This window comes from Rhododendron vialii, chromosome 2a (genome assembly GCF_030253575.1).
Source record: "Rhododendron vialii isolate Sample 1 chromosome 2a, ASM3025357v1".
In the NCBI taxonomy this organism is placed as follows: Eukaryota; Viridiplantae; Streptophyta; class Magnoliopsida; order Ericales; family Ericaceae; genus Rhododendron; species Rhododendron vialii.
The window spans coordinates 40052864-40068199 of NC_080558.1; the positions used below are offsets into that span (position 1 = coordinate 40052864).

The 15336-nt window shown below is 35.6% G+C and overlaps 1 protein-coding gene across 1 annotated transcript; it reads right to left on the bottom strand.

Moving 5' to 3' along the window:
• Positions 1-1830: 1830 nt before the first annotated feature.
• LOC131315939 (GDSL esterase/lipase At1g29670-like) lies at positions 1831-10334 on the bottom strand. The gene is made up of 5 exons (XM_058345186.1): positions 9470-10334; positions 7342-7475; positions 5512-5757; positions 3082-3322; positions 1831-2197 (listed from the first exon to the last, which is right to left on the bottom strand). The coding sequence occupies exons 1-5, from the start codon at positions 9699-9701 to the stop codon at positions 2007-2009; spliced, it is 1044 nt and encodes a 347-aa protein (XP_058201169.1). The 5' UTR covers positions 9702-10334; the 3' UTR covers positions 1831-2006.
• Positions 10335-15336: the final 5002 nt, after the last annotated feature.

Genomic DNA, 15336 nt, shown 5'->3' on the forward strand with positions numbered 1-15336 from the left:
TGAGCTAACATTCGAGAGTATCTATAGTGCCAGTGGTTATTATAATCTTGCACGTCCATGAAATTAGCAATGAGCTATTTGGCTAAACTGATTGGGTCACTTCACCTATTGAATAACCTGTTTGGCATCGGCCGGTCAGTCGTGCGCGATTACGCCTCGGTTTGGATTTTTTTGTGGTAAATTGTATGGCGGCCTCGGTCAGTCGTGCGCGACTTGACTTCAGATCATTTGATCGTTTGGATTCTGGAGTTGTCTACTCGGCTTCGGTCCTTACACAGCTTGGCCTCGATTCTGTGTTTGGTCTGCACCGTGGAAACAGTTTTCTGTACTCGGCTCTGTCGGGCCAAGTGCTTGCACAAATGGCTCTTAACCATGGAAATACTTGTGATGGTATTTTCTTAAGTGGTTTGACCATAACTGTTTGGTGTGCTAACAGTGGTTCCTACAGGAACATGTTCCTCTCACTTGAGAAATGAGTAGGATTGGCAAGTGTTTGCCGTTGTGTAGGTTCAAGTGACAAGAACTTCTTATCAATGAGTTGCAAGAGGCACTGAACCATTGGATTTAATCTATATTGATGTGTGTGATCTAAAGTACGTCCAAACACGAAATGGCAATAAGTATCTTTTTACTTTTAATCGTACCTTGAAAAAAATGATGAATGATATGTTGGTAAGTTTTGGGTTGCCACGGAACTTGTGGGGGATGCTATCCTCACTGCAGATTACACACTAAACAAGGAATCTCGCAAGAAAGTTAACAAGACTCCTTACAAGATGTGAAAATATAGGAAGCCTACCAACAATTAGTTACCTTCGAATGTGGGGATATCTCACAAAGGTAGCTGTACATCCACCTAAAAAAGGAGAAGATAGAGCTGAGAACTGTTGATTGCGTGTTAATTGGTTACGCACACAATAGTACTGCTTATCGATTTCTTGTGTATGAATTTGAAACACTATCATGGAATCTAGGAATGCGACGTTCTTTAAACACATATTTCTATATAGATCCATAGAAGAGTCGAGTTCCGTGAAGCTCACTTTGGTGACTACATATGAAAGCAATCAAGAGCAAGAGCAAGAGGGTGATGTTGAGCCAAGACATAGCAAATGAGCTTGAAGCGGTAAAATCTAAGGAGAAAGATGCACAGTCTCTGACTATACGTATGAGGTAATCTAAGGAGAAAGGTGCATAGTCTCTGGCAATCGTTTTTACTTATGTGAATTAGGGTTTGCAGTTGGTACAAGTTCTAACTTAGGCATCGGAGGGCCTTTGCCGATGAGAGACAAAGATGCGCTCACCGTGACCTATTTTGCAGGCATTAAGGTTTTGGCGGCGTGTACGTGCGGTTTGATCCCAAAGAGCGTAATCCAACACTAAGCAGATTTTTCTCCTTACAATTACATTAGAATGAATATTCTTCTATAGTAGGATATATGTTCAATACTAGTTTGAGGCCAGAGGGAATATAAGCTCTAGGATAATATGTCATTTGAAAAGTGGAATTACTTAATTCTCTGTCTCGCAAGCACTACAGGCGGGTACCAACTACGGCCTTAAACAGAGCAAAGGAATTAGCAGTGCACTGGCAGGGAATTAAGAATAGCGAAAGCTCCATAGAGGCTCCAGATCCTTAGTCGTCGTTGCGCACAACCAAGGTCTAATGAGGGTTCAGTTGCAACACTATTTTTGGACGGAATGTCGAAATTATTTCTGCTGACAATCCATGCATGCTGCTGTGATTTGCTCATAATGGATCCCGAAATTTATACCTTTGTTCTTCTATGCCATTAATATCATTTGGGAGAACAAGTAAAGATGTGATCATCTCTTGTAGAAGCATATGGACCTTTTATTCGAAACCAGGCAATGTTTTAGCCAATGTTATATTCATTAGTACAACAACAACTGAAGCATGTAATAATTGTGATTATTACATCTTTCATCCTAAAAACAGAGGATTATTATGAATAAGGCCCCTTCATAGTGTTAAGCTAGAAAGTTTATAATATCAATGGAGGTAGATAAGTATATGCTCCTGCAGCTAGGAGTTCACCCGCGCTTTGAGTCGGATGAAATCCATCGTAGAACGCATACTTACTACGGTTATCGCATGGAACTAGGTTCGGAGCGCATTGTCCCTTCGCTATGGTTGTCGAAACAATACAACAAGGAGCATTTGTAACTGTTATACCTGAAATGGGTAAGCGACATTACTATCTGCGTTAGCCCACCCATGATTAACATAAAATTCAATTTCACTAAGTCCAATTTCAGTAATGAGTATACTGATTTTTAGGATATTATTACAATACCTTATGTGAATGACTAAACTTTGCAAAAAATATTGTTCTAAACTTGTGAAAATTTTGTGCAATACATTTTACTGATTAATTGATAATGTCAAATGTTCTCCTCTAAGAATACCTAATTAATTGTCCTAGTAGAAGGAATTGGAAATAGTTTGCAATTAATGTCGAAGGAAGATCTTGGAATCAAGCTATTTCATAAATGGGGATGGATCCGCTACCACCTATTTTGACACTCAAATTGTGTGAAACTCGCTTTGGAGTCTCACACAAATGATCGGAGCCGTTCAATTTTTTTAAAACATGTTTCTAAGAGTTCCAATGAAAAATCAACTCATTTGAATATTGGTAAGGGCTTGATTGGTTCATTCAGTTGATTATTGTCAAATTTTACAGGATAAAATTGAATGAGCCGCTCAAGGCCTTACCGACATCAGAATAAACGTAAATATAGAAACTTTTTTTGAAACGTGAAACTTACTTGAAAGCCTATAAATAGGTAATACGTACCCGTTAAGTGTTGGAAACTTTATTGTGCTTTCACAAAAAACCTTTCGGTTCATATTGGGTTTCTCATCTACTCAATCTTGACGGTTTTCTAACTTACGCGTTTTAACTATTTTTTTTTTATCAGCAAAAATATATTTCATCAGAACTTTCTAATTTCCTGTTCAGTATGATTAAATTATAAAAAAAAAACATAAACAAATTGCAAAAACATGAAAAAAAAAAAAAAACATGTATTAGAGAATATAGGTAGGAAGCTTACCAAAAACAGACGGATCGCCGGATGAAATTTCAGTCACATTGATGTAGATAAATTGGGCATCCGCAAGGTCGTGATTAAGATCATTCACCAGCGAGTCAAGCCCATTGTTAAAGAGCTGCACATCCTTATTAACCGTGTCCACGCATCCATTGGCACCATAATTAGCTATTTCAGCCGGAATGCAACCGATCAAACCGAGTCCGAACAGAGCTATCTTTCTTGCGCCTTCGTTATACAAAATCTGCGACAACAAAAACAAGCAAAGAAAGGAATACCCTTTAGCGTCTCACTCCCCTTTAATGAGGGAGGAAGCTGGAAATTGTACTTTCAGAGGGCAAAGATAAAGCCTTGCCGCCCAAAGAGACATCGAAGTTATGTTAATTCTGGTTTGGATCGCTAAATCTTCTGTTAAAAAAAAAAAAATCGCTAAATCTGCGTTTGGCGCACAAAATAGTCATGCGCTTCATGTAGCCACTAGTGATAAGCATTTTAGACATCTCACGCGTGTCGTCTATTTATTTTAAACATCTCACCCGGGTTGAAACGCCTACAAATCTACGGACTTGACAGTATTCGCATTCGGATGACCTAAATGGTGGAATATATTTATGAAATATTACTTTCTTTGTTGTTCAAAAAAAATGGTGAAATATTATATGGATGAGAGAGAGAGAGAGAGAGAGGTTGTGGGTACGGGGGTTCCCGGAGAGGAGAGTGATGATGGTCGCAGTGGGTGGAGGAAGAAAAAGGTGTGGACCATACATACTGCGGTTATTACATGAAACTGGATTCTATTTTTAATTTTTGCTTTTAGCCCCCTGAAAAGTCAAGGTCGGGTCTGCACGAACAGTCCACATGATAAGTTTGTAGAAAATCGTTAGTGGCATTAGGGAACTCTTGGCTTTTGAGAACACTGATCTTGTATAAAAATTTGTGTGGACCATTCCACCATGAACCTTTTCAATATGTAAAAAAAGAAAAGAAATATATATAGTCCAATCCTTCTGTGCCAATGATCATTTTCAAGCTTTGCTTTTACTGATGTTGAATAAAAACGATTGAATCAGTGAGGAGAGAGAGACCAGTTTTCCACTAGGGCTCAAAGTTCTTGTAAAATCAATGGCCAGGTTCTTCAATCATTGGAGGATCATTCAACTTTAATTTGCATCGGTACGTAGATCCGGCTGGTTGATATGTATGCAATTTTTACAATAAATTGTAATAACTCGAGATACTGGCGTGTCATCGATCAGGGCCGGTCCAAGGATTTTTAGTGTCCAAGACCTAATAAAAAAAATTTGCCCTTAGAGAAAAAAAAAATGGAAGCTCCAATAAAAAAAAAAACCTCGAAAGCTTAAAAAATTAAAAATGAAGAGAGACTTACACAGTTAGTCAGTTACACAATCTGAACGGTGGTTGTGCCTAGGACCAATGACCTATCTCTCAAAAAACCAAGACAACAAAGTAGACTCTTATTCTTCCAATGGTGAACATGGACTGGACGACTGGTGGTGCTGCTGGTGCACTGGTGGCGTGGCCGATGGACCGTGGTGCCGGGTGCGGTGATGGTGAGCCGATTTAAGAAAAGAGAAGAAAACCCTTCTTAGTTTCGTTCAATTTCAGGGCCCTTCTTAGAAAACCCTAGCTTCTTCATTCTTCGTTCAATTTTTTTTTTCAATTTGGGCAAAAACGTGAGAGACTGAGAGATGGTTTTGTTTGTTTCGAAAATTAAATGGACCATCTAGATCTCCTATTTACAAAAGTGCCACCGAATTTTTTTTGGGCCCTTCTTTCATTGGAGCCGTGTGAACCTTTATTTTAACTTGAAATGGGCCATTTTTTCCTTCTATTGGGCTAAAAAAGACTTCTACTCAAACCCAAATAAGAAAATTAGGAGAGTGCCCCTAAAATTTGGCATTTTTGGGATGCTCAAGGCTCAGGCCTCTTGGGCCTTGGGGTTGAGCTGGCCATGTCGTCAATCAGGGAGTGGACCAATTAGAGATGGAATAGTGTGTTGAAGTTCAATATGTATGCAATGTGAGAACTGAAATACTTCTCTCCCCCTTCTCTCTCCCTCCATATATCCGTTATCAAGTTTATCAATAATAATATTTTTGCTGTTTAAAAAAAAAAACTAAAATACGAAAGGAAAAACTATATAGGCCCTACTAGTGTAACTTTCCCTTTCAAAAAGAATAAAGGGTAGAAGAACCGAGATGCTAGTCATTCTAAAACATAACTTTAACAGTTTTTTTTTTTTTTTTTGATCGGCAGATTTTTTTTATTAGAACTCGACAAATGATACATCGAAGTAGGCCACTCTAGATACAAAGAAAGCTTGAATCGTAGAGAAGGCCTAAAAGAAAGAGAAAAAAAATCAAATTAAAAAAAAAAAGTCCAATAAGAGAACATCAATCCAAAAAAACATACCTTCAACAGTTTCGAGTATTGTTGGTTAAGAACATCGGCATATTGATCTGGGCTATACAACGCACTTGTAGCGTAATTTTGTGGCATTAGGTAGTTGTTTATGTAATCGTTACTACCAATATTAACCAGATATATGCACTTGCTCAGGTAATCTGCAGCTGCTTCTTTACTTCCAAGTCCAAAGGCAATGCGCGATACAATAGTTTGGTGATTTAACAGCTGTCTTTTCAGGCTAATACGATCCCCCTGCAACAAGTAAATATTGGAGTAGTAGCTTTCTTAATTAATTAATTAATTTTGTGAAATCAAACAACTCATATCTTTTTCTTCCGAATTAATTTAGAAATCAATCGAAATTATAGTAACTTAGTCATACTGTCCCTATGAATCGACACTCGGTCTTGACTACTATTCTACGGAGTAGTAGTTAACTCCAAATTTTTATAAATTTATTTTTGACATGGATTGTAACACTTTCCTTGTATGGTTGGTTCATAGATTCATACCAATCAAAAAAAAAATTGTTTTGGGTATAGATTTAACTCAATCCCTTTTGTAGCTAGGGAATTTGTGCCCTGGTGGATGCTATAGGTGTTGGACATCTTAGAGTATCCACAATGCTATAATCAAAAGTAAAATGTTTTTAAAGTTAGCAATGTTAGTGCAAAATATAGCTCACAATGCTATAATCAAATTTAACAAACTCCTTAGAAATAATCAAATTTTGGGCTTTGGATAACCAAAACTAGCAAACTTTTGACAATAACAAAATTTAATAGACTCTACATATTCTCAATCAAATACACCAATCATTATACAAAAATATTTTATCTCTCTTCCCTTTTCCTCTCTCTTTCTTTTCGAACAATATTTTCCAAAAAAAATATTTTACTAAAAAATTGTTTTGTTTTTAGAAAACAGTTTTTTAAATATAATTCTTTTTCCAAAAAAAAAGTTTCAAAAACTATTTTCTATTTCTAATAAATAGTCTTTATTAGTTTCAAAACTATTTTTAGAAAAACTATTTTCTACTATTCACAATTTTTAATTTTTTGTAATTTGAAAATATGATGTGAGAAGTTTTGGTTATCTAATTTTGATTATGCCATTGTAGACATCTACATTGCTAACCTTAACAATCTCTTAAATAAATAATCAAAAGCCGATGTGGCAACTTTTGGTTATCAATTTTTGATTATAGCATTGTGAATACCCTTAGAACCTAGGTTCAGGACTCCCTTATAGCCTTCTTTTGTTGAACTTTGTGTATTTTCTGTTTTTCGGGCTAGTTGACGTTGATTGTCTAATTAAGTTATTGAATCATATTCTACTTGACCAAAAAAATAAATTAAATAAATAAGCACAGCGATGGAACTGTTTCTATGGAACGCTATTTAATTAATTTATTAAAAAATCTCCCCACACACGTATACTTGCAGTTTGGAAGTCACTTTACTCCAAAATAAATAAAAAAATCAAATGTCCTCCGACCAACACTTATACGCAAATGCCTTTAATTGTGTCTTTAACGCAAAAAAATTAAAATAAAAAATAAAAACTATTTGAAATAATTAAGTATATGAAAGTATTGATTTCCGTTCTTATATCACAGTTGTTTTAAGGATCATTCCTAATATTATTTGGAACCAAAGCCAAAGTTTTAGTTCATCCGTATCTATCGTATGATGCTATATATTCGGATCTTACAACGAATCAAATTGAGATATTAGCCAATTAATTTGCTTCTGCCAATGTTGAAATACTATAACATTTGAAAACTGAAACTAGTAGTACTAGTCAATTAAGTACGTATAGTTGTTCATTAATTACCAGTTGGTGTCCGGTTTCGTCGCGAATCCCAGCTGCACCAGATGCGTAATTTACGCCCATGAGTATCTCCTGATCATCTGTTGCAGTAGTACTTGCAAATGGTGGAATAGGCTTGCCAAACCCTAGAAATTCAGCTGCCAAATGAAGTTGTACTTCATCAGTCATGAGCATGATAAATACACTCGTGCATCCTAAAATGTATAGTTTCAAGTGTTTTGGCTTTGGCACTGCCGGCTCTGAGCTAAGCCGAGTAAGGCGGCTGCCTTAAGCCTCCAAAATTTGGCGAAAAATTGGGGCCCCTATACCTAGGTACGTAATATACACACACACACTTAATGAGTGACTTCTAGATACCAGAGGAGATAGCCAGGCAAGTGGTAAGTTTAAGTCTTGATATCCAACAGATTCAAGGTTTAATTCTCAGCCCAAGCAACTCTCGGCCTTTTTTCCCCTTCTTTTGTTTTCCTTGAGGTTTATTTTTTTATTTTTAAAGAAAAATAGGCCCCTGTTTTACAAGTTCGACTTAGGCTCCAAGAATCTCAGAGCCAGCCCTGGGCTTTGGTGCTCAAAGTCGACTTTGGACTTAAGAAAAAACATCTCCATGATGAGCTAGGTCATTACACCACCGTGTGTGTCCCGTACAAAGCATACCTAGGGCAAATAGTGGCCCGGGCACACTTGGACCAATGCATTGGTTGGAATAAGACTCCACCCCAGATAACCATCTAACCTAGTAATTACCCACCCTATGTCACTTTCCCTTCCACTAGAACGTCTTCTACCCTATCTAATAGGGGAGAGATGCCTTGTAAGCGAAGTGTATGGAGGTAGATGGATACAGGTATATTTTGATATGCTTATTTCTTTGATTAGTGTCTTTAATTTAGCCAATCTAAAAATTTTTATTTTTTTAATTTGAATAGCATGGAGTTTATATTGGATTTGCCACGATGTTCCATGAAAGACTAATTTGTGTTCTTCACCATCTTCTTTTTTTAAGTCTACATGGCATTTAATATTTGAATATGGGTTTCTTAGAGTTGGGTTCCTTTTGTTTGTGGGGTACCTAGCTAACTCTAGAGGGATGAATTTTAAAAAAAAAATGTCATCTCACGATTATGAAGGATATTTTGTGACATAAAAATCCAAAAGCCAATCTCTCATTCTCTCTTTACTCTGGAGTTAAAGTGTGTTGTTTGATTTTAAGCCATGGAACTGCTTGAATTGTAACATATAGAATGTTACATTTATTTCAAAGTACGTAGTTGTCGTCAAAATTGGTGAGTTAAGATAATCTTGCTATTCGGTCGATAAATTTAAATTGTGAATTTTACCGGATTATTTTACGACATGCACATGCTTATATATATATATCATGCGTATTGTGTGTGATCTGGGTTTTGTTTGTGGGTACGTACATAATTCTCATTACTTTAAACACTTTCAGTTTATTATCTAATAGGGAAAAATACAAAATCTCAAAAAAAATAAAAAAAAAGCCTAACGTTTTACGATTACTCTCTAAATACTAGAGCATTTGCAAAATAGCTCCTCGCTTATTGTTTGATCCAATTTTGACAAAATTCAATTTGCACACGCATTGCATGTCCATCGACCTATAGTAAAATTATGTGATTAATCAAAGTCAGAAGCTTACATACAAACCAGGTGAATATAACTGGAAACGTATTTCTCCTTGCGGAAAAATATGTACAACGCACAAAGTTCATTTTCAGGAACAATTTTTTTCCCTTGCACATTGGTAAATTTTACATTTAGGTATAGTGAGAATTATTTTTATGGTCCTTCGAGGTCGAAATCTTCGTTCTCTCTGGTGAAAAAGTAGCAGAAATTTAAATGTTTTGAGGAATAGTCCAAGAGTACAATAATGAGTGATATGCTTTCGTTTATTGTTCTTCGTTTTAGTTTCCCGTTCTTCATTCTTGAATAATTTTTTTTCAGAGATAGTAATGGTTTATGTTGGAATACATTTTCCATGATACTAGTTTCACAAGATATCGAACTGATCGATGGTCATCTCAAAACGAAAGAGATACTCGTCAGAAAGTTTTCCAGAAATAGTACTAAATCGAAGCGAAAAGCACATGGAGGAGAGAAGATACCATACCGATAAAATCCGCCATGTTTTTGCCGTTAGAAAACCTTCCGGTAGGCCCTTGGGGGAAATCTATGCCATAAGGTGGGTAATTGGCTTTTGCCTCGGTTACAAGGTCGTTATTATTTCCATTATCAAACAATGAGTCTCCCAAGATAAATAAACAAGGCACTTGTGGCACACCAAAAACCAATGGCAATAATATGAATGACACCATTAACCAAACCTTAAGGTTACTCGCCATTGAGAGAGAGAGAGAGTTGACAAAACTGGAAAGATAGTGATCAAGGTGGTTGCAAAGGGTGGGGAAAATTGAAGAAGAGAAAGAAGGAATATATAGAGGGAAGAATGATATATAGTAGTGATTAGTGGAGCAAGTGGGGATGAAGCCTAAGTGAAAGCGATCGAGGGGGAATAATTAAAGTAGAGTACAAGAGATTAATTCAGAAATTAATCTGCGAATCGATAGACAAAGATTAAATGGATCCGGGACGAACCGGCACAAAGCTAGCCACCCAAGACCCGGAAGTAAAAAAGAGCCAAGTTGGCAAGAAACCAACTTGAACCGAAAGACCTATACCCGAGTCCCAAAATGAAAACCTAAACGATACAACAAGCCCCGATATCAAAACATATTTGCGCAATGACCGCGATGGCCTTGGAGTTCGCCGAGCAACTACGTACATCAAGTGTTTTTGCTCCTTAGAACCTAGGCCCTCTGTTGCAGCACTTTTCTCCAAGACGCAAGAGAAACAGAGTCTTAACAAAAGTTTGCATGTGATGAAAAAAAATGCGCGAGCGTGCCAGGAGCAGAAAACCACTCCAATTTTGATCAAGAATGACGCCTAATCTAAACCTCCCACAAGCGACTGGATGAAACTCGAGGGAAAAAAAAAGTAGTGACAACTGGATTCAACTTGCCTCAATGAAGAAGAGGACTTAACAATTCTACAGAAAACCTTAAACTCCTCCTCTGCTGCCATGTGTCTCTTTGACTAAGTCCAAGATCTTTTCTTATTCTTGATCGAACGAATAACAAACTGCCACGTGTCTCGAATTCCCCCATTTTGTAGCAACCGGTAAGAACATGGGGCAAACAATTAACCACGTTTCAGCTTAAAATAGTGTATAAGACTAAATTAGATCCCTTAATCATAGGAACCAATTTAAAATTAAACTAACCAACTCAACAAAGGTGGAATTTTCTTATCTCTCCTCAACAAACGAATTTATTATACCTTTATACCCATTATTTTCGGCATTGTCCCAGCTGAAATAAATTATTAAACACATTAACTCTTAATTAAACTCGTAATTAATTTGGGTTTTCCCGAATATGACCAAAACACCCTCTTACGTAACAAAAAAAAAAAAACAGAAAGTCTAAAGCCACCGCACCAAAATGCGGTGGCCGGCCACCGCATGCCGTGTGGGGGTCACTCCAGGCCTCGCACGGATGATCCAAGCCATTCAATAATTTTTTTTTAAAAAAACCGAGTGGGTTTCGCAAAGCATTAGCTCGATCCGATATGTGTAAGTGCTCGGATCAACCTTCTCATCTTTGGAAAATCGGAAAAAATGGAAAGATTAATTTTCTGGTGTACAGAAAGATGAAAAGGTTGATCCAAGCACCTACACATATCGGATCGAGCTAATGTTTCGCGCTGCCCACTCGATTTTTTTTTTCTAAAATTATTGAACGACTCGGATCATCGGTGCGAGGCCCGGAGTGGGCCCCACACGGCGTGCGGTGGCCGGCCACCGCATTTTGGTGCGGTGGCTGTAGCACTGCTCAAAAAAAAAAAACAGGGAAAAAGAGAAGAATCGGTGGAGCCCCGAATGTTTTACATAGTAGGATGGCTTTTGTTGTGTAATAGTACATTTGTAGCCCCGTACTTATTTTAAAACAAAAACTTTATCAATTACAAAGTGCAACACTCATAATGGTTGTGTAAAACACAACACATAATCAATCTCTAGCAGCTCATTGTTGTAATAAATGGTCAGGATTCGCTCAAACTCTTCTCCATAAAAGTTAAAAAATTTCCTTGGAAGAGTTTTTTTAAAAATCTAAACCGTCCAAATACATCTGAACAGTCAGAATTACGTACACAACCAACACAACAGTTGTGCAAGTAGCATTTTTGTATCGATTATTAATACTTCGAGTTGTTATATTTTAATTCAATACTAAACTCAGTCTTTAGTTTTGAAACTAATGTTTAAACTAAATCCAGATTAATTTGTGAAGTATCTTTAAAATAAGGAATCATATTTTCGGGGCATTACATATCATTCTAATACTAACTTAAGATCAAATAAGAAGTGCATATCTCAAAAATAAGAAAATAAAAAAGTCTGTGCCATATTTACTACGATTTCCCTCAAAATAATACTCCGTACTACTACTTAGACGATGGATGAGCTAATTTAATCTTGTTTGACTGAAACTCAAAATTCTTTGTGGATAGATGTGAGATCCTATATATCCTATATATGTTTTTTTTTTATTGCACTAATCAGATACAATAAAAAGATTTTCTGTAGAACTTCGTTTTTCTACAATCTTGCCAAAAGAAAATAAATTGCTATGCGATTTTTATTTGGAGATGCCACCTAGGATAAATCCATACTAACTAAGGCTCAGTTTGAATAACCGGAATTTTCAGTAGAAATAGGAATGTGATTACTAGGAATTTTATTGAATGGAATAGGAGTCTGATTATTAGGAATGAAATTCCTAGGAACACAATACCTTAAGTAATTTCATTTTAGTGTTTAGATTAATTCAGTAATCTTATGCAGGAATCAATTATTTTGGAAATTTATCAAAGTCAATATTATTATTTTTTAATTGATTGAGCCAGGAATCTAAAATTCCCATGGGGTAAGGGCTCGATCAGATTCTCACTCAATCAAGTAATATGATTTCAGGTCAGATGTGTCATCATGAATCACAATCATATTTTTGTCTCTTCCAAACATGAGAATCCTGAAAGTGTGACATCACATTCCTATTCCTGTCATTCCAAACGTCGGAATCATAAAAGTCTGGTGTTACATTCCTATTTTTTCTCAAGATTTCTGCCATCCAAACTGAGCCTAAAGGGAATATGCAGAAGATATTTAAACAGCCATCTATATAATAAAATAGAGTTGCATTTGAATCCAATAGATAACCAACACTCAAGATTTATCCTCTCCTTCTGCATAAATCTAGACCATTCATTCAACATTTCTTTTAAGTTTTACATGTTTCCCTTCCATTTTTTGTAAAAGGAATGATTTTTTGAGTGATTTTATTTATTATGGAAGTAGAACAATCAGTTTTGGAATTTATTAGAAAATATCTGTGTGTATTATACGTATGCATGCGCTGAATAGATTTTCAGGTCAAAGGTGTTAAGGCACACATTTGGTATACATCTTTCTTAAATCATGCTTATAATTTGGAAATGTTCTGGAAAAGTAATGTATCACAACCATTATTTATGCATTTTCAATGAAAAATATATCACAACGTAAATACATTTGCAAAAAAAAAAAAAACCACAAGTCAAGTCAAATCTTTCCACGATTAGAATTAACATATTCGTATATTAATGTTAAAGTCCATTATCAAAGTTGACTTTATAATTTATCTTTTTCTTTGCAAATCTATATAAGTACTCGATTATGGCCATTTTTTCCGTGTCTATTTATTTATTTTTCCTTTAGTTGTAGTATACTACATTGAAACATCATTCAGTATTGAGAATTTTTGTGCATTTACACAATATGTGATAATTGCTTGAATACTTAATGAATGTTATTTCCTACTTTGCAGGTTCCTATGATGACGTTTAATCGGATGGGAATGACACTGTAAGTTATATTTAAAAAATCAACCTAACTTTCTCATTGCATTCAATGTCTTTGATAAGGCCCAGACTTTCATTTTTATTGTAGCCCTGGGATTTGACTGGCAAAGTGAAGTTTGAATCAAGAACTTCATACAGTAGCAATCAGCTTCTAACTAATCCATCATTAACGGTAAGAATCTCTATTTTACGAGTTCTTCATTAGTTTTTGTTCTTGAGTTCTGATCAATTCAATTGATGTCTGTTTTAGGATTAAAAAAAATATTGTTGTATGTTTCTATTAAAGTTTTGATATCAATGTTAAAGAAATCCGACTAATGGAAAGAAAATTTGAATCATTGATTGACTTTTGCATGTGATTAAAAAGAGGGCAAAATGGGTAGCATTGGATTCGTCTATGATATGTTGCTACTCATATTCTTTGCATTGAATTGACCATTTGGATATCTGAAGCTTATTTTAAAACACAAATTTTGGTAGGAAAAAACAACCAATTTCACATTCATTTTTCAAGCATAATTAATGTATCTCCTTCTCTTGCTTATGTATAGTTCAATCAAATTGGATTTGTTTATAACCCTGGTGAAGATAAATATTCCTCTCTCAAAATTTTAAAGTTTAAACAGAATACTCGGGGTAATTCTTTATTCATGGTCAGATATGCAATATTAAAAGGAATGCAAATGAGCAAGGATTGAAATTGAAGGCATAGAAGGCAATGTTCAAAGTTAGTATTTCAAGGTTGTTGAATTCCCTAGTGATTAGAAGTTGTAGCTCAGAGCTGTTGGTTCATATTTTACATGTAAAATTCTATTTGTTTCTTAGATGATTTCAATTAGATCGTTTGTTAAGTAAATACGTTAAGTACGAAGTTTGATGTCGGAAGTATGTGCATTGAAAAAGTGTAAGTAGAAAGTTTGAAGTCAAAAGTATTTGGATCCAACATGGGTAGGTACTTTGAATGTATGTTGAAAATTTTAATTGGTCTAGAAAGTTTTATAGATAGAGGAAAATTGAGACGGAGTTGTAAGTGTTCAGCCTTTTGAACTCTCATAATGTGCTCAACGTATTTTGCTTTTGTTGCTTGGTTGTGTTATGCCATGACATCTTTAGATGGCTTGGGGCTTCGAGGGAGGTGCCTCCTTCAAATTGGAAAATCGTGCCTCTATGTCTATGATCACCATTAAGAAGACCCTCAAGGAAGGGAATTGATATCCGTGCCCAAACATGCGAGCTATTGTAATCATATTAGTTTCAACTCTATTTCCCATATTCATCTTTCTTTTAATTTTTCTTGGTTTTCAGATCGGTGATTAACTGATTTTGTGGCATTGTATGTAAGGGAAGGAAGAAAAAAAGCAGTAGGTAGTCATTGTCCTGACCCTTTGCATATATGTTTTGGCAAAAGTTAGGGCGGTTGGAAAGAGCATGTTATTATGCAATGGTTTAATTCGCCTAAGCTATGACTATACTTTGTCCTGAAATTTAAACAGGTTTCTTTTTATTCATTGTTGTAGATTGATTTTTTTTCTTCTTATATCTGCTTAATTGAATCTAATTAGATGTATATTGTTTGAAGCTTTAAGATAACAATAAAATCGTGAAATCCGGGTTTAATGTTAGGTTGGTCAGAAGAGAGGATAATTTTATTTAGTTATGCTCAGAAGGTGTTGCGCCGTGCCTTCAGGCACGAGCAACTACTAGTTATTCTATATCCTATAAGATAGAATGGATAAAAGTCTTATTCTATACCCTATAATAGAATAGATAAATATGGTTTAGACAAGTTTATTGTACGTAGACCAGCTGATGCTCAAGTTTGAAAGAGTGATATGATTACGGTTGAGGGCTATATTAAAGGAAGCGTTAGACCAGAATCGATATTGGCAGCAAAGAGGATCAAGATTTTCGAAGATTATGGAACACTATGTAACCAACCTCGATTGATTTGGTTTCATCATTATGCATACATGCTGCCCTTTTCAATAATATCTTCAAAACTCAGATATTATTTATAAT

What these genes read in the sequence shown, in the direction of transcription:
- LOC131315939 (XM_058345186.1), bottom strand. Translation starts at nt 9,701, where the DNA reads ATGGCGAGTAACCTTAAGGTTTGGTTAATGGTGTCATTCATATTATTG. An exon ending in ACGAAACCGGACACCAACTG is followed by an intron (nt 5,758 to 7,341) that starts GTAATTAATGAA and finishes TACTTGTTGCAG; the next exon opens with GGGGATCGTATTAGCCTGAA. An exon ending in CGGCGATCCGTCTGTTTTTG is followed by an intron (nt 2,198 to 3,081) that starts GTAAGCTTCCTA and finishes TACCCATTTCAG; the next exon opens with GTATAACAGTTACAAATGCT.